At 31.3% G+C, this 19834-nt stretch overlaps 4 protein-coding genes across 5 annotated transcripts; 2 read left to right on the top strand and 2 right to left on the bottom strand.

Annotated features, from left to right (window-relative positions):
* Positions 1-8: 8 nt before the first annotated feature.
* Positions 9-2039, bottom strand: Ahcy (adenosylhomocysteinase). Its single transcript, XM_070650112.1, has 3 exons — positions 1883-2039; positions 1566-1756; positions 9-1181 (listed from the first exon to the last, which is right to left on the bottom strand). Exons 1-3 carry the CDS (start codon positions 1905-1907, stop codon positions 99-101), a joined length of 1299 nt encoding a protein of 432 aa, XP_070506213.1. The 5' UTR covers positions 1908-2039; the 3' UTR covers positions 9-98.
* Positions 2040-2212: 173 nt separating this feature from the next.
* Positions 2213-4116, top strand: Cox10 (Cytochrome c oxidase assembly factor 10). Its single transcript, XM_070650113.1, has 4 exons — positions 2213-2401; positions 2620-2899; positions 2960-3511; positions 3641-4116. Exons 1-4 carry the CDS (start codon positions 2336-2338, stop codon positions 3997-3999), a joined length of 1257 nt encoding a protein of 418 aa, XP_070506214.1. The 5' UTR covers positions 2213-2335; the 3' UTR covers positions 4000-4116.
* A 50-nt stretch (positions 4117-4166) lies between these two features.
* On the top strand, positions 4167-8682 carry LOC139098224 (synaptonemal complex protein 1-like). 2 transcript variants are annotated; one of them, XM_070650354.1, is made up of 3 exons: positions 4167-5309; positions 5397-5462; positions 5526-8682. In XM_070650354.1, exons 1-3 carry the CDS (start codon positions 4370-4372, stop codon positions 8600-8602), a joined length of 4083 nt encoding a protein of 1360 aa, XP_070506455.1. In that variant the 5' UTR covers positions 4167-4369; the 3' UTR covers positions 8603-8682. The 2 variants fall into 2 exon arrangements, with proteins under 2 accessions (XP_070506455.1, XP_070506454.1); XM_070650353.1 differs by having other exon boundaries at positions 5379-5462.
* CIAPIN1 (cytokine induced apoptosis inhibitor 1) lies at positions 8678-10196 on the bottom strand. Its single transcript, XM_070650355.1, has 3 exons — positions 9976-10196; positions 9401-9912; positions 8678-8868 (listed from the first exon to the last, which is right to left on the bottom strand). The coding sequence occupies exons 1-3, from the start codon at positions 10109-10111 to the stop codon at positions 8758-8760; spliced, it is 759 nt and encodes a 252-aa protein (XP_070506456.1). The 5' UTR covers positions 10112-10196; the 3' UTR covers positions 8678-8757.
* Positions 10197-19834: the final 9638 nt, after the last annotated feature.

The raw sequence follows: 19834 nt of genomic DNA, 5'->3' as shown, positions 1-19834 counted from the left end.
AAAACAGCTTCTTGGTGGACATTAAAAAATTGTTTAATTCATTCTTGCAAATTTCTTTTCTTAACATACAAAATCTTGTTTAATTGGTGACATTAAATTTAATAGCGATAGTAATCTGGCTTGAATGGACCTTCTTGATTTAATCCCAAATATTTAGCTTGCTTATCGCTCAATTTTGTAAGTTTAACGCCGAGTTTCTCTAAATGCAAAGCTGCAACTTCTTCGTCGAGCTTCTTTGGTAACATATGGACACCAATTGGATATTTTTCACCCTTTGTCCACAACTCTATTTGAGCAAGTGTTTGATTTGAGAATGAATTTGACATGACAAATGATGGATGTCCCTTAGCGCAGCCAAGATTGACTAAACGTCCTTCGGCAAGAAGAATAATGTGACGTCCATTGTGAAGTAAGAATCTGTCAACTTGTGGCTTAACATTGATTTTCTCCTTAGCATTTTGATCCAACCATGCGACATTGACTTCGCAGTCAAAATGTCCAATATTACAGACAATTGAATCATCTTTCATTTGAAGGAAATGCTCGCCCATAATAATGTCTGTACATCCAGTTGTTGTAACAAAAACGTTGCCTTCACTGCATGCTTCATCCATTGTTGTAACTTCATATCCTTCCATAGCTGCTTGTAATGCATTAATTGGATCAATTTCAGTGATTATTACTCTACCGCCAAATGATCTTAAAGCTTGTGCACATCCTTTACCAACATCACCATATCCAGCAACGACGCATACCTTTCCAGCAATCATGACATCAGTTGCACGCTTAATTCCATCAATCAATGATTCACGACATCCATAAAGATTATCAAATTTGCTCTTTGTTACTGAATCATTGACATTAATAGCTGGAACCTTAAGCTTATTTTCTCTGAACATGTTGTAAAGATTGTGTACACCAGTTGTTGTTTCCTCACTAATTCCCTTAATTCCTTCGAGATATTGAGGATATTTTTCATGAACAAGATTTGTCAAGTCACCGCCATCGTCCAAGATCATGTTCAATGGTTGTCCATCAGCAAAAACTAATGTTTGTTCAATGCACCAAAGGTATTCTTCTTCAGTCTCTCCTTTCCATGCATAAACTGGAACGCCAGTCTTAGCAATAGCTGCAGCTGCTGAATCTTGTGTACTGAATATATTACAGCTGCTCCATTGAACCTATATAAATAAAAAATGTTTACGATTAGCATATAAAATCAAAAATCACTTCCTTATCAGCACTTATTCACAAAAAAATATATTATTTCGCTTGTCTCGAGATAATCGTCATGATTGTTCGTCATTCCTTATACGAAATAATTATTATGCTAAAGGGGGGTCGAGTTCAAACACGAGACACAGGACATAGTATGATTCTATTTATAACGTACGTAATAATAATGACAAGATCAGACTATCGCATCATGCAATTGTCGCAAAAATAGACATAAAGAGCGTCATGCCATAAAGTTGTGAAATTCCCCAAAAAATCCGGTTTAGAAGTATTTCTATAGCCGTTATAAGTATCATAATGGATATAAATAATTAGTTATGGACTTTTACCTCAGCTCCGAGTTCAGTAAGTGTTTCAATCAAAACTGCTGTTTGAACTGTCATATGAAGACATCCAGCGATTCTGGCGCCTTTCAAGATCTTCAATGGACCGTACTTTTGACGGATAGCCATCAAACCAGGCATCTCATTTTCAGCAATGATGATTTCCTTGCGGCCCAATTCGGCAAGATTGATATCAGCTGTAACAAAAAAACAATTAAATTAGTAACCTCGCGACGAAAACACACATGCTGGATCTTTCAAAATTAGTTATCTCTATAAGTACGCATTAATTGTGATTGACAATTGCCCAATTTGATACATACCGACTTTAAATGATGGCTTAGACATTTTTCCTTGTGATCAGTTCGACGTAGAGTAGTAAACTGAATTAAAGTTAATTTTTTTGTAGGCTTTTAATGACTCAACCGGGGGAAAAAGGAAGATTTAGATCATTGACGCGGATATTTTGAGGATGGAAGTGCTAACTTGTGAATTGGCATAGAGCGCAGAGTTATTGTGGATAAAACTTACAAATTAGTGATCTAAGGAAGTATGATAGCATTGCTTGAAATATCCAGTTATATCCAATTTTAACAAAATTTGAAAAATCAAAACAAACTCGTGGACAGACGGACAATTTGATAACAATAACAAACTTTACTTGATAATTTAGTTGACGAGAAAAAAATCGTGTGATCGCGAAAAAATATTTAAAACTCTTTGAAAATAGCATAAAAATGAATTAAATAAAAGTAATATATAGCTTTAATTAAACAATGTACAGTGTAGTATTAAGAACTAGATTACTTAATGGAATCAACAGAAAAACCGTTGTATTTAAGGTGATTTATTTTCGTGCTATTAAAAAGTGATTGAATAACATTTAATTTCGCTTAATATTATTGTTATCGTGAAGTAAATAGCTAATTTAGATAGATAAGATAGTGGATTGACACATTTTTGTTAAGGCTTTTGCTGTTCTATCAAAATATTGATAAATTTCCGGAAAATAAACATCCACATGCTCTGATCAATAAAATGAATTATAATTAATTTACAGAATTTCCCACAATCAACAACATTACTTTATTCATCTGCCGCACCACAGAAAAAGTTTGACGATGAGAAGCATAATCATGATGACATTTCAGTGACAAAAGTAGCATCAATACATCCAATACAGACAGATATAGCTAAAATTATTCAGGATGAAGTAAAATCACAGACAAGACAGGTGGCAGTTAAAAAAGAGCCAGAACTGCCATGGCGAATAACACCTTCAACAGACGCTAGCAATCTCGTCAAACACTATTTGATGCTGTCCAAAATTCGATTGACATGTAAGTTCCAACAAATATGATGAAATGGAACAAGTTTAATGAGAAATATTAAATTTTTAGCACTGGTTGTAATAACATCGATGGCTGGATATGCTATGGCTCCTGCGCCTTTTGATCTCAATACCTTCATTATGTGCTCGGTAGGAACAGCATTGTTATCAGGTTCAGCAAATTCCATAAATCAATTTTTTGAGACGCCGTTTGATGCACAAATGTCACGAACGAAGAATCGAGTACTTGTCAAAGGCTATTTAACTCCTTTACATGCTGTCGGATTTGCAGCTGTCGCAGCTTCAACGGGTTTATTGATATTAAGCCATGGAGTTAATGATTTAACAGCTGCATTAGGATTTACTAACTTAGTCCTGTACACATGCATATACACACCAATGAAAAGGTATAGCATACTCAATACATGGGTAGGATCAATAGTCGGCTCAATACCTCCTTTAATGGGCTGGGCTGGATGTTGTGGAACTCTTGGAAATGGCGCTTTTGTTCTTGCCGGCTTACTTTATGCATGGCAATTTCCACATTTCAATGCACTTTCATGGAATTTACGGCCAGATTATTCACGTGCAGGCTATAGAATGATGGCTGTTACAAATCCAGGTAAATTGACTCTTAGTTCTTGAAAATTACCGTTATTTTTCAGAAATATTTGATTGATTTTTCAAATGTTACTAGACCGTTATTTTTTTAAATTTTTCTTGACCGTTAATATTTTTTGTTCTTTTTCAGCACTTTGTAGGCGAGTAGCACTTAGATATACAGGAGTGATAGGAGCTCTTTCGCTCAGCGCACCGTTACTTGATGTCACTAATATGTGGTTTGCACTAGAAACTCTCCCCTTAAATGCATATTTTGGATACTTAGCATGGAGATTTTACAAAGAATCAGACAGTGGAAGTTCGAGGAAGCTATTTAGATTTTCACTGTTGCACTTACCGGTTCTAATGGTATTATTCCTAATAAACAAGAAGGAGTGGGTATTTAAGAAGTCAAAAGATGAACTAATTGTTGAGAAAGCGGTCACAGATTCCATTGGTCAACTTAAGCCTATATCAGCTACACTGTTACCCAACACCCAGAAGCTATAAAAGTTATTAAATTATTATTATTATTGTCATAAAAGTTGAATTGGCAAAAAAGTAATAAAATTTTTTCTGAATTAAAAAATGTGTCTTCCATGTTTTACGCACGGAAGTTGAAAAATAGCTAACGAATTTTTTGAATTTGAATTTCAGTTTTAAAGCAGCGCTTTTATCGTACACAGAAAGTAAACATTTGTACGATTAAAAATTGTTCAAAATATCTGCAAAAGTAGACTAAATTAAACTAATAAAATGGTTTAGCAAGCATTAAAGCGTGTATTTATATCGTAATCGTTAGAAGTAAAGTTGTGTAACAAGCGTTACGTGGAAATTTAATAATTTATGATTTATTTATCATAACCTTTTTGTCGGAAAAATGATGGGAGATGCTGATTTGGACGAATTCTTTGCACATATCGATGAGATAAGTCAAGATTCGGCCTGTACAGATCAATATCAACAGATCCAGAAGCTCAAAACTGAGAATAATCGCTTAAAAGTATTTTTAAATAATTTGCGGTCATCGACTCGAGAAGTTTTGGAAATAGTCAAAAGTGAGCGACAACAAAAGCTCAATGCCTTTCAGGAATTAGAACGTGCCAATTTGGAACTAGAGAAATTGCGTAGTAGTTATGAGGAACTAGACAAATCAAACATAAACAATCAGTTCAAGTTTAAGGAAAGTCTTGATGAATTGGAGCTAAAACATCATGATGAGCACGAGAATCATATCGAATTAGCACAGGATTATTTTAGTTTATTAGAGGAGGTGACAACATTTTATAATTTTGAAATCAAACGAGACCGAAATAAGCTCCTTTGTAAAACATCCAATTTCCTTGAAGATGCATTGGGTGACAAGTTCCAGAAACCAAAACTTGTGGTCAGAAGATCATCGTCTAGTGATTCAAAATCAACAGCATCAAAGAGATCGAGAGGCTCAAAAGGAAAGTCACAAAATATCAAACGTAGAAAGATTGATATATGGGAAATGAAGTCAATATCGGAAGCATCATCACCAATGTCATTTCATGAAGATGTGGCTGAGGAAACGATAGCTGAATCCGAATACTCATTTAGAACATTTTCAATTGGCAATGAGACGGCATTCACTGCAGTGGCTAGTAATAAAGTTGTTAAGAACTTTCAATGCAAATGTCAAGTTGTTACGAAAGATCCAGACCTTGTATCTGTTGGAACTAACACAGATGATTTAGAACCTGAGACATTAAAAAGTTTGCCTTCATTTAGTGACATAGAAGAGCTCCATAATGATGAGTTTAACAATTCTCCTGATTTAGTTAATAATACCAAAGGTAAGGAACAGGAAATGACAGAGATAATGAATTGGCTTGATCCTGGTCCACAAATTACAACTAAATCAGATCCAATTAATTTTACAGATTTGCCTGTAATTTCCGAAAGTGAATCCAGTCAGTCACTTGATGACATTTTAAATGTCAATTGTGGTAAGCTAACAAGTTATCCAGTAAATTCTATTGATTCTAATGCATATCCATCTTCCTTTTTAGATCCAATAGTGTTATCGCCACCGAAAAAGATTGAAACAAAATCAATCGGAACAGAAACAGACAAGATCCAAGAACCTTTAAAACAAATGAAAGATCAATCAACGTCAATAGTTGTGGATAAATGTAGTAAATATACATCCACAATACATTCAGTTACTCATAGAGGCACAATGACAAATAAAAAAGTCACAAGAAATATTGGAATACAATTTCCAGACATAACATATGAGAAAATCATGGAGGAAATGATGTTTGATTTACCGAGCTGTATCAGCCCAATAGTTGATGAAATTGAGGATGTAAAGTCATCAAAAGAGACACAAACCGATTTGCATAATGTAAATCGTGAAGTTGATTATGTTGTCCATATCAAGCCTGATAATAGTGATGATAAAAAGACATTAAGCAACGAGGAGAAGAGCTTTATGATTTTAGGTCAAACTGTATTCAATCTATTCATGAGTAGACTTAAGGAATCAAATAAATCACTTGATGATGATGCAAATACAAGGGAAAGACTTCGAGAGCAATTATTAGATCGATTTGATGAGTTTACATTCGATGACTATTTCAGTCCAACATTTGTGTCATCAGAAGCACAAGAAAATGTACTAAGAAGAGTGTTTGAGGATGTTCGGGATACAAAAGTTCAGAAAAAGACAAATTATGAGAAAAGTGTTCCTAGTTGTGATGAAAGTCCTTTAAAAAATCAATTAAATTCCTCAAGTAGTGATGAATCAATAGCAACAAAAGTTTTAAGAATACAGGAAATATCCAGAGAATATAATTTAGTGGACCCAATTCCTGAAATTGAGGATCTTTGTATGGATATTGTTCCTCAATCTAGTTCTAGTGATATTTCAATCAATACTCAAGTCAGTAGTGAGTCAATCGCAACATCCAGTAAGTCTAGTGAACAAATTATTGTGCCTGAAGATCCAGCACAAGTTGTAACGACGTTTAGTGACATAGAATTAAGTTCTCAAAGTTCTCAAGAAGTTGACACAGAATTTGAGGATATAGTGACTAAAATACCTGAGAAGACAGTTCCTATTGAGGAACCAACTGTTAGTAGTAAGGAATTAATAGCTCAAATTGAACCAAATGTTCAGATTGAGGAATCAAATGTTCAAATTGAGGAAGCAGATGTCCAAATTGAGGAACAAAGTATCCAACTGGAGGAACCTCAAGAAAAATCCTCAATTAATTCTCAAATTTCTATAAAATCATTTACTGACCTGGATGTGAGTCTCGAGAGTTCAGAGGAAGAAGCTTTTGAGGAAATAGCAAAGAACTGTGAGTCAGAAAAGGAAGTAACTGAACCACCTGCATCCACAAACAATCCACAAGAAGCAAACTCAGAAGTCAATTCCAAAAATGCAGAGAATGATGAGGAACTGATGGAAATAAATCAATGTTCTATGGACACAGATGAGATTCTTGGAAATATTGAGTCACTGTGCTCAACACCAAGATTAGTTTCACCAATAGCTGACTTGACTGATCTTATTTGGTCCTCAATATTCCCAGACACAGAAGTTGATGACGAGGAGACACTTCCAGTTGATGATAAAGTATTAGATGGCTATGATATTGAGCATGAGCCAATTGAGATTCCAGTCATTGCCGAAAATGGAACAGAAAGTCCATATCCACCTCCTGCATTAGCAATTACGACAGAAGCGCCTTATGATCCAATAGAAATTCCACTTGATTCCGTTACAAGTCGAAAGAAAAATTCAGCACATGGTAAAGTATTGGAATATGATGCTGGACTGCGTATGAAGTTAGTGACATGGCAACAAAATAATCAATTTAAAAAGAATGACGATAAAAGACTGTGTAAGATCCGGAAGTCAATCAATAACTACCTCAATTCCGATTGGACAGATGAAAATCTTGAAAAATGTCTCAGTGAGATATCCAGTAAGCGTGAACAGCTCCTCGTTGAAGCATTATTCGAGACAGTCGAAGACAATCAGTGGCAAAAGGAAATAAATTCAGAATTTACGCCACCAGCACCGCCACTTCCTAGATATCAACAAAAATTAATATTATTAATTAGTAAATTAGCCGAATCGCATCCGGAACTGCCTCATCAACTTGTTATAGACCTAGAAATGAAGATATTCAAATGTGAAAATTCATCAGCTGAATTAGACTACTTAAGGAATGTCAGTTACTACTACTCAGCCTTAATTGACTTATTTTTCAATGGAGATCCAACAATTGTGTTCTATTTCATCATCAAGTGCATTTACTTCTATGGATATAAATCAATTCCAATGATTTTTGTCTTAATTAAGGCATTTCCACAGACATTGCCAAAGAAAAGCACACTGCTGAAAAAATACAGCTCAAATATCGATTGGGAGAAAATGTCTGGTCTAGAAATGTCAAAAATTCGACTCGACTTAGAATGGATGGACAGTCTTGATCTTTGTGTCATGTATCTACTTACGAATATTCAAATGTACCGTCGTAAAGGACAGGAATTTAAAGTTATTTACGAGCATGAACTTTTCAATTATCTGCCAAAAATGTACGGATTTCCATTGACATTCTTAGCTGCACCAAAGCTATTGGATATCCTTATAAAACGACTTGAGGATGGTGAATTGAAAAATTTATCAATGAGCTTAATACTTCTTGGTAAGAGAATGAATAAGGACTTTACAGTCAGGATGTTGCTTAAAGGAAAATTGATTCCGTTGCTGAAAAAGTATGTTGATGAGTCACTGTCGACAGACAGTCCAGATGAGAAGCTTATAGACAGAATTTGTCTATTAATTGAATCCATATCAACAATTTTGAAGCCATTGACTGATGAGAAGGATAAACTGTTCAATGAGGTATTTCCAATGACTGTCAACATTCTTGGACGTACGAACAATCAGAAGGTACAGGAATATTGCATTAAAGCAATATTAAGGCTACAGCGGTTCATTGAAAATCATAAAGAAATTTATGAGATAATTAAGCATCATTATGAGAAGCAAAATTCATTTAGTGAAAGTCTTCGTTATGCTATTGCGACATTTGTGGCTAGAAAAAAGGAAGCATACTTTAAGGAATGACAAACCTGTGATTTTGGAAGGAATTAAGCATAAAAAAATAAAAGTTCTGTAAATAAAAAAATGAAAAAAAGTTAATTTTAATAGCAAAATTCACAATTTCTTTTTTATTTCCTTTGTTCCAATTTTTCAGCTATGATTATTCTTAATTATCCATATTAGATGTCTGATTTCATCATTTCAGGAAGCATTACTTTCTCATTAGGTTTGAATGCAGGCATACCAAGATATGGACATGAAGAACAACGGAATGCATCACCGAGGTAGCACTAAAAGATAAAGAATTTCATAATATTATTAAGTCTGCTACAATGTGACTCATCTGTTCGTCACTAATTTAATTCAAAGAATAACATTTAAAAAATATTCAGAAAAATAACGGCCAAGTAATATTTGAAATTTATGTTTTTTCAGTTATTTCCGCGAATCAGAGCGAATCGGAATTGTTTGAGTGAAAAAGTGTAATTTTAATGTAATTAAGTGTTTTTAATTAGAAATAGCTGCATAAATTGATAAAACGACATAGTATTTACCGGTTAATTAACGAAAATAGTGATGTAATTGTTTAAAAATTGAAATTTTGTGAAAAATGAGCATTTGAAAAAACAAGTAAGTCAAAATATAATTAATTTAAGATTTTACAATTGAACAAGCTACATTATTATATATTACTTAAGCAGCTATATGCTTTAGACTTATTTGATGTGCGAAAAAATTAAAAAATTCTAAGAAATTGAATTCGCCCTAAAAATTAAATGAGCAAACTTTGATTTGAAAAATGACAGTTATAAATCAACTTACATTTCCACAAGATGACTTTTGTGTAGGATTTGCAATTTTGTTTGATACTTCAGCCTCCAATTCCTCCGCTAATCCACACGAGCAATCTTTACATGCCTTTCTCTTTCCGGTTGTTGAGCATACTCTAAGTGAGTCCTCTGCTGGCTTCATTTTGTCCTCTTCGTCCAACAAGTCATCATCATCAATCATTTCGTCATCGTCATTCAAATCAATCTTCCAGACTTTACTAGCATCTGTTGTTTCCTTTTTAGCGAATGATAATTTTACCATAGATCCGACTTCATAATTTGGCTTTTCTGCTGTAAGATACTTTTGACTCTCATTATATGATGCATTTACATATCCTAAGAGCAATAATCTCTTTTCAAAGCTTTCATCCTGACTGAGACTGAACACAACTTTTCCTTTTGGTTTAACTAAATTTAACATATTCTTAAGCGAATCATCAAATAAAGATAAAACACTTGAGACATGTACAAATATTATATCAAAAGTGGATTTGGCATAAGAAGCTGCGAAGATCAAATATGATAAGATTAGATTAATGTGAATAACGTGATTAATTTTTAATTTACCCATTTCTATTCTTTCCAAATTCTCTAATTGAACTTTTGCTATTTTCTTCATCTCCATGACAAGATTCTCGACTCCTTCCATGATTTGTCCCTCCCAAATGAACAGCACTTCATATCCTTCTTTAATTAAATCCATTTTTAATTAGAATAATCCAGAAATATTAAGAATTTGTGTAAATAACTGAAATTTGTAAGGAATTGACTGATGCACTTCCGTGCTGAAAAATTGAGCAAAAACTGAGCAATTTTTGAATTTTGAAATGTCGTTAAAGAGAAAGCTTTGGCGAGCTTTTGAATTGTTTATTTTATGAAAATGATAGGATTTTAGGGAATTTAAACTTAATTTAAATTAAATTGAGTAAAATATAGTACTAATGAGTCGATAAATGCTGAAATACAGGAAAAAAATCATTAATAACATCACAAAACAGAAAAATTTCAGAGCTTTTGAGAAAATTCTAGAAGCTTCCAAAAAGCTCATAATTTTTTGTAAATAATTAATTAAATTGTATTAAAATTAAGTTAAAAATCATAAGCAAATATTTGATAAGGCTCAATAATTCATAGAACCGAGCTAGACAGCTCCGAGATCAAACAAATCTGAGTGGGAAAATCGTGAGAGAAAGCTCACATTACTGGAAAAGTCGTGGAAAATTTCCCATAAATTGCGAGAGTGAGAATGAAAAAGCCAATCTGATAAATCATCTACCAAAAAAAAAATCCTATCTATGGTGAGAACGAAACCGACAGAATATCGCTCAGTCCTTTCAGTCGTTCGTTCGAAATATAAAGCACCTTAAATTTTTTCCACTAATGAAAAGTTTTTTTTTAAATGAAAAGTGATAGACAGTATATATAAAAATATAATATACAAAAAAAAGAGAAAAAAAAGTTAGAAAAAATTATTTTTTTTAAGTCAATTTTCAAAACTTTATTTTCATTTTCAATTTTTCCTTATAATTTTCCACAACATCTCAATATCTACTGTTGTACTTTTTTCTCTTTTTTATTATGAAATGAAAAGTTTTTTTTTTTTGCATGTTATATAAAAGTGAGTGCCCTCGAGGAAAAAAAAGTGTCTATTGAAGAAGATAGAATGCATACGTATATCTTATAGTACATCACATTCTACTGATTTAAAGGATATATAAAAAAATATAATAATGAAATAAATTTTTTTGGGTGTTCAATATATAAAAAAAAAAAACGAAAAAGTTCATTTTTTCTCATTTTGGATATATCTATGAGTTATACACATGTGCAATTAATAGGAAAAAAGCAAAAAATAATATTAAGACAGACGAAAAATCTGTAAATCATGGAAAATTTTTGATTAAATTGTTAAGCAAAAAAAAAAGAAGGAAGAAGAACGAGAATATAGCAAAAAAAAAAAAAAAAAATCCCAGAACTGTAGAAGAGAAGAAAAAAAAAAACGTTTTCAGTTATCGATTAGTTGTGCTTTTTGGTTGAAAAATTTTAACAGAATAAGAAGCTCTTACCTTTGTTGCTTTTTCTCCATTTATGTAACCAATAGATAGATATAAATTTTCTTTTATTCTACTTCTATATATATATAATAAAATATAATCATTCATTCATATTTACGGACAATCACATATATAGTGTGTGTATATCTGTGTGTGGTGAGACTGTATCACAATAGAAGGTTACATCTGTACGGCTCTTGTCACCATGACATATTATCATTATGAAAAGGGAATAGAATATTGTATTCATACTTACTTCGACCCCCCTCATCTCATGCATCCTCGTCCTCTGCGAGATTCTATAGTGGCATAAAAAAAATAGAATAGAAAAAAAAGGGCGAATATGTTAATTTTAATTCTTTATCTACTTAGCGCACTTTTCTGTGGATGTGAATGTGATGTTTAATCGCTTGCTCATTATGACTGGAGGTGTACGAGTTTGTAAACAATTGCCAAGTCTGTGGACATTCTCGAGTCTGTGGGCAATCTCAAGTCTGTGGACATTCTTAATTCTGTGGACGTCCTCAAGTCTGTGGACATTCTCAAGTTTGTGGACATTCCTTTTGTGGATGTTACCTTAAGATGTTCAGATTTAGAATGTCAGAGCTTTAAGCAAAATCAGCTAAAGTCTACTTTAGTCTATATTTAGTTTTGTTCTGGAATGAGCTGTAAATGATGAACTTTATTAGGAATTCCCACACAGTGTCCTGAACAGAGTTAGATCAGTGCTCGAGATTTCAATAGTTTGAACAATATCAGATCTGGATCTCTGTGGATTGGAGGTTCAGATTTGTAAGTTTCAAATCAGATTCTGAGATTTTGTCAAGATTTTTTTAATATAATTTTAAAGATAAAATGAAAATTTGGTGTGAATATGATTGATTCATACTACAGCAAGGACTACATACTCTCTTAATATCATTCCATCCTTAAAAACCACAAATCTTCATTCGGGTAAACTGAAAAGAAAAATCAAAATAAGAAGCGATGAAATCATTTTCACAAAACAATCAAATTTCCCCTTTTTTTCTTATTTATGAGTTATCACAACAAAAACAAAGTAATCTATTAAGGATTTATTCCAATTCTCCACTTTTTCTTTGTGTTTATTTTATGAGAGAAGGAAAAGGAAAGGAAAAAAAAATCAAGGAACTGGAAGAAATGATGAAAGTTATCTCCCCAACTCCCATCTTTTTACTTCTTCTTTTCTCTGAAATTCTAAATGGTTGACAGAACAAAATGGACCATTCAATGAATTAATTAATCAATGTTAATAAGTGCTTCTCTTTGTCTATTTAAGGTTTGTTTATAACTTTATTTTAGGTCTCAACTCTGTGGATTTCATAAGGAAATAGAGATTGTTGATTGTGGACATAAAATATCACTAAAGTTCAATCATAAACAGCTAACTTTAATCAAGTTAGACTAAAAAATTCTCAGATTTCAAACCACATAAAGTGCGCTACAATAATCAATCATTGGCTACTTTTAACTTAATTTCTCCCTTCTATTCTTCTCTATTTTCTTCTAATTCAACCTCAGTAGTAGAATAAAGAGCCTTTTTATTCTATTCAACTGTCTTGATGGAAATTCGATACTTTTTTTTCCCTATGCTAAATAGAGAACTTACAATACAGAACAGAACAGAACAGTGAAGAAGAAAACCTTTCTCCATATTGCATAAAAATGAAAAAAAGAACTTTTTTTTTTACATAACTAAGCGAGATTTTCTCTTTTTTTTTCTTTTTCATTCCGAAAAAATTTCGAATGGCAATAATAAGAAGACAATTGTCGTCGCGAGCATATCCAATCTAGCGTCCATCCAAATCTCTGTGTGTGTGTATGTGTGAGAATTCCCATACGAAATATAATTTTTTTGTTGTAAAATAAAAGAATTCACAAGAGAGAACATTAACTGCAGAAAAATTGTAAAAGGAAAAAGAAAGGTTTTATTTACGGTTCGAGGATCCCTCCATCCTTACCTCCATCATAGTTCCTTCCTATTTGTATAATGTGTTATGTGTAATCTCATCATGATGCGACTTTAAAATGATAAATAATGTGAGCATAAATTAAAATTTAATAACTTTTCTAAATAACTTCCATGCATAAATTTTTTTGACTTCTATTTTCTAATTCTCTATTGTTATTATATTCTATCTACTTGATATGCATCCTTCTTCTTCTTCTTCGGAGCCCTGGTGATAATTTTTGCTTGAATTTTTTTAAGTTACATTTCTGATTTAGTGAGTTATTTAGTTTTGAGTGAGGGTCAGAATCTGTCGTACCATTGTAATTGGAGCTAGGCTGACTCCCTTTTGATTTACCTCTGTTCCTATGCCTTTTTCTAATTGAAATACTAGAATCCCTTCAATTCTAATTTTTAGAAACTTCAATCCGTCTTTCAACATAAATTGTGAATGTGACTACGAGAATTGTCAGAAAAGAACTTGTAGAATTCTCTTAGAACAGGAATATTAAATGAAGTCTTTCAAGTTTTGACAATTGAATATTAAAATAATGCCAAAAGGGTTTTTATAACTAAATAGTTTGACTTTCGTGGCTTCGTCATTGTTATATTTTCAAAAGCAAACATTAAAATTTATAAAGATTTTTGGGGAGTGTAGTTCTTAAAAATCAAGTTTCTAAGTATATGAATCTAAAATCAAAAATTAGTTCTGATTTTGCCTGAATTGCATTTTGATTCAAAAAACACCAAAAACAAGCTGTCAAAATCAAAATTAATAAAACAAAGCAAGCAAAAAATTATCTTTAAGGAGCTCCATTAACTGCAAAAAATTTTCCAAGGGACATTTTGTGCACATTTACAGAAATTTTCAAGCTTTTTTATCTATTCTCTTTAACTCACAATTTAACTACAACAATTTTCTGTCTTTCTATTTCACTTTCTCATTCGCTCACTTAGTTCCTACCTTTTCTTCACATTGATATGCTTATATTATACTTAATATCTACATACCTTGTAGATTTACCACCTAGATGAATAAAATGAAAAAAATATTTTTACATACCTCTCTCTTTTTTCATTTTGTAAACTTGCAATATTATGGCTTATAATGCTACTGCATACATGTATATATAAACATTCTTCCTGTAGATGATGAAATATTAATAGAAGCACTGTTAACGGATTGAATATTAAGCGCATTTTTTATGGATAAATCTGAAATTTCTCTAGACTGATTTCAGAGCATTTCAAGACTTAACTCTAAATTATTGTTTGCTTTTCAGACAGCAACAAACCCTAAATTACACCAAATCACAGTTTTGTGAGCAGACAGACATTTCAAAATCTCTGAATATTTCCTTAAAAATTCCATAAAAAGTGCGCTTAAAAAATAAAAATTATTCTTTTCTCTCCGTACACAATTTTTTTATTATGAAAAAAAAAGAACAATTTTCTCTCCTTTCCTCTCCACTTCCATCTCTCTCATCCAAATTCACATTCACTTGTGTATTTTGGTCGAATGCAAAATCAAGCTTGGATGATGTAGGAATTATATAACAATAAAAATAGGTTTTATATTATTTTTTTGCTCTTAGTTCATGTTTTTTTGCGCGAAGCAAGGCAAACAAGTTGTGTAGAAATAGCAATAATGAATAGAAATTAAAGGTAAAAAGGCTGTAAAGGGATTTCGGAGAATAGAAATGCAAATCAATTTTTTTTCTGTGTTATTCTAATGAGATCGCGATTGTCGATAAGCAGGTCTTCAAATATAAAATATATGAAAAGTTTTCAACATGCAACAAAACTTTTTTTTTTGCTTGAATTATTTGCCATGATATGCAAAATGATCACGACATACATGAACATGAGGAAATGAAAAGCTTCTTTTTTTTGCAATTACTAAACATTTCAATGGATTCATGTTTTGTGTTGTGAATGTTGATTTGAATTAAAAATCAATGATTTTTTTTTTCGCTGCTGCTTCAATGTGCATACGTAACATGAGCTGACTTCTATGATGCTAAAAATGTGAGAGAAAAATTCAGTGAAAGTTTCGCGGAAAAAGATTTTCTCGTTTTTACGGTTTTATTTTGCTGTATGTACAGCTATAATGTAATAGAAATGCTTCATATTAGGAAATGTACAACTTTTTTTTTTCATATCCGTTATGCTTTTTCATTCCATTCTGGAATAAATTCTATGAAATTTATATCAAGCTCATTGCTGACTGTCGATTTCAATCACAATCAGTCAAAAGTTTACACAACATAATTCTACACATGCAAATGTCACAATCAGAATGTTAAAGTTCAAGAAAAAGACAAAAAAAAACCAAATTCACATTGACAGATTTACAGAGATGAGTAGCATATTGGATGTACATATTAGGTTCTTTATATCACTGATGATTGAGGCTTTATTTCATTAAATCAGCATGAGATACAATTTACTTCTACATAAGAAGATGTTCTAATGTTTTTGAGATCTGCGTGACACTTAAAGATGTGGGTTAAGTGGGATTCTTTGACCATATGTCCTGCTGTTCTGTTGTCATATGTCACAATTGTCCATTTAGGATTGCTTTTTGTCAATTTTCCAAACTTTATTTAGAAGTTTAGTAGACTCTAGATTGATGGACAAATCAAATTTTAGGAAGTTAGCTATTTATTCTTGAAAATTGAGCTAGTGATTTCACAGGAAGAGATAAGATTACAAATAACCCAGTTTCTTAACCAACAATACGGACTTAATACCTTTTCGCTGACAGAATTGTCCTTGTGTAAGTCGATACCCAAAATTCCATTTCTTTGTAGTCCTACTCGAATCTTTAAATTCCCAAATCTTAAATCGGTGATGAGTTTTGATAATGAATACATTTTATCTAGTATTAAAAAGCCTTAAGCATCACAATATTGTAGAAATTTCTCAAAAATCTCATTTTATTCTCTTGTTAAAGTAACTATCTTTGTCATTGCATGGACTGATACCCTTAACTTTAGTATCAAATTTAACTGTCTGATTCCTATCTTGTCTAACTAATAAATTAACAGTTCTTCTTTTAATACTCTGACAGACGTAATTATTTAACCACAATTCATTACTTTTTTGTCTGTAAAGTCTAAGAAAATTACAAAAATCTATAAACATTTCCAACAGTCTGCAAAGTCTTTTAATTTACTATTTTACTATATTGCTTCTATTAAAAAATTTTAAATATTCCCAACTCGTTTTTCAAATTCAGCATTGTGTGACTTGCCTTCTTTTTATAGACTAGTCATGAAATATTTATAAATCCGTTTTCATTCAGCTTTTCATTCAATTTAATTTACATTTGATATTAATTTCTTTCCTAGAAGTCATTCGTTATGTGAAATTAGAATAATAAATACAGACATTCAGCCTGTCGTGCAAGAGAATTTAAAAATTTAAAAATATTTACCGTAAGAATAGAATGTCGAATATTTTGTAATATTTATGTAAGATGTGGGGAAAATGAAAAGAAAATTGGTAAATAGAGCTTTTTGTCGGCTGTTTGAACTTAAATTGGGTTAGAAACAAGTTGTGGTATGACATGTGAATATTAACTGTGTGTTTGAATTGGATTAATATTTAAAATATTTTTTTGGAGACGATTTTTGATTGAAATTAAGTTCTTACAACTTTTTCAAATTAATGAAAGGTAGCTGGTATTACAAGGTCATGAAATTAGAATATTAACAGATCTGTCCAGATCCAGTAACACAGCAATATCTTAAATTTTGTTCCAAAAGCTCTCACAAGCTCAAAAATTCCATTTCAATGCCTTATTTGCCTTTAATATCTTTCCATTTGTATCTCGACAAAAAAATTATCATGAGGTCTTCATCTGAGCGTTAAATTGTGTAATGTAAGAGTCAGAGCAGATCAATTTTTATTCATGCTTGCTTTAATAAAAAGGAAAAAAAAATTCTGTTACTCTTCTTACATGTCATTACTGTAATTACTGATTGCTTTTCTACATCAACTATTTTTATGATTCGTAGGAAAAATTTTCATCATTTTCTTCTTACCGTAAACAACCGAAATTGAAATAAATATTCAAAAAAATTCAATAATTTAAGCATCCTAAAATTGAAATATTTTGTATCGACTGAAAATACATTTGGGAGACGTAATAATGTATGCTTAAGCATTCACATAATGTACAATGTTTAAAAATATGACAACTGATTTTATTTTATTTTTAATGCACAAGAGAGCTCCTTACATCATCACTCAGCCTATCAATGGAGTTGAGTTCTGAGTGGGTGGGATTACTGAATGACTTTGAATGAATTTTTTTGCTGTGCTTTTAATATTTCTTGTTCATTTTTCTGCAGCACGTGCGACTAAATATTTTTCACAAAATTTTGGCTTCTTTTTGAATTTCATTAAAAAAATTTTGGTCTTCTCAAATAAATTTGATATATTTCTTATTTCATTTTTTGAAGCACTTTGACTACTTTTGAACTTTCAATTCTATTTAATAATATAAACATGTTTTTCAAAAATATGATTCTCTCAAGCTTTTCAAGATTTTGAGGTTGATGCTAGATTGCTTACATTAAAGTTGTATATGATATGTAAAATATATATTGGATCTTTTGAAAATTTGAAATATTTGACTAATGTTTTGATACTTTTCGTTCACTTATTACGTTACACAAAAATGAGCTTTTTTTCAAAAACTAACTATCAAATTTCTGGATTTTCTATTGTTTAACTTACATATGTCCTCTCGTCCCTGAACGTAATAAGTAAATGGCCCGTAGTATTTATTAATCCAAAATTACTCTCCTTACAACTAAAATTACATTTTTTGCACCTTTCAAAGATTTAAAGTCTAAATTCAATTGTAAATCACTTTAAAATGTAAAATATTTATATAAAGTATTTTTAAAAAATATCAATCAACACACAAAGTAAATTTTCAAATTCTAATCCATAAAAGTCAAAAATTGCACAAAAAAAAAACCAGTAACAATGTCATTTCTCAATGACTTTTACTCTTTCCTGATATTAATTATGTCACACGAGAATGCATTCTGCTCTCATTGAATTTTTTCCCTTTTTTTTCAAATCCACTTCACCTGTAAAGAAGTTCTTATATCATTTTTCCATCTATATAAATTCCTATGTACATGATATGGAAAAAAAAAATATTCTTATTTTCTTCTTGAATAATTCGCCCACATATATAAGCATACAATATATATATATATATACCAGCGAGCAAAACGATAACAACAACAAAACATGAACAATTGCAAGCTAAGCTTAGTTGAGCTTTCTCACACACAATCTTTTCTCTCCCTTAAATTTTCTTCTCTCCTTCTCATCGGCATTGTTGTTGTCACTGCTGCTATTTTGATTCTCATCATTGACATATATTATGATTTTTTTTCTTTTTACAAAATCCACGTTTTTTTTTCTTTTCTTTTCTTTTCCACTGTAAAAAAAACTGAAAGAATCTTTCGTACACACACAAATGCAATCGAATAAAGGAGGAAGAGCTTTCTCCATAAAAAATTCTTGCTTTTTCTTCTCGGAGAGTCGAGCAGATGATTCTTTTATGTCAATTTTTCGTTAATATTGTATCCATTCTCTCTCTTTGATACTCTCAAAAAAAATATTTTTTTTTTCCATCTATCTATTGCACATTTCGTGGTTAAAGCTATACAAAAAGAATGTAAACTATCATGGTATGTGTATGGAAATATTCATATATATGGTGTGTGCGCGTGTGAAGGATATTGATGGCATTGCTTATGGATGAAAAATTCAAAGAGAGAGCACGAACACGAATGAGAAAAAAAAACTTTTTTATATTTTCTGTGAGAAGAAGAAACGGATCAGTGAGAGAAAGAGAACGAATGGGATGTGAATGTACATGTTTTTTTTTAAATCTATTTCATTTTCGTTTCATATTACGTAATATTCAATTTTTATCAACGAAAAAAAATAAAAGTGTGTATAATATACATTATCATACGTAAGGATGAAATGAGAGAATAATTTCCATTCTACGTCTACATCACGTCTTCTTATCTCATGTATGTGTCGTAAATTTATTAAATATTAACATAAGGAGCTATGACGACAAAAGGGATGAATGGATAAGAAGATATCCTTAATTTGATTGAACAAAAAAGTTGTAAATTCTTAATTGTGGGTGGATGAAGTGTCTTCATCATTTTAGATGGTTTTTGTGTTGGATTGTTCTTTTGAAAATTACATTAAAGGTCTTCATTTCATTATTTTGTGAAAATTTATTGTGATTTAAAAGCTCATCATTAAAGCTTTTTATAAAACTTACTGAATGTTGGAAATTTCATGGAGATGCTAAGATTTTGACTTAAAAACCAACCCTGCTTCAATAATTTCT

Source organism: Chironomus tepperi, unplaced genomic scaffold (genome assembly GCF_022539635.2).
Source record: "Chironomus tepperi strain 1889 unplaced genomic scaffold, CSIRO-AGI_Ctep_v1 contig_445, whole genome shotgun sequence".
Taxonomy (NCBI): Eukaryota; Metazoa; Arthropoda; class Insecta; order Diptera; family Chironomidae; genus Chironomus; species Chironomus tepperi.
This window is presented reverse-complemented; position numbering and strand designations above follow the sequence as displayed.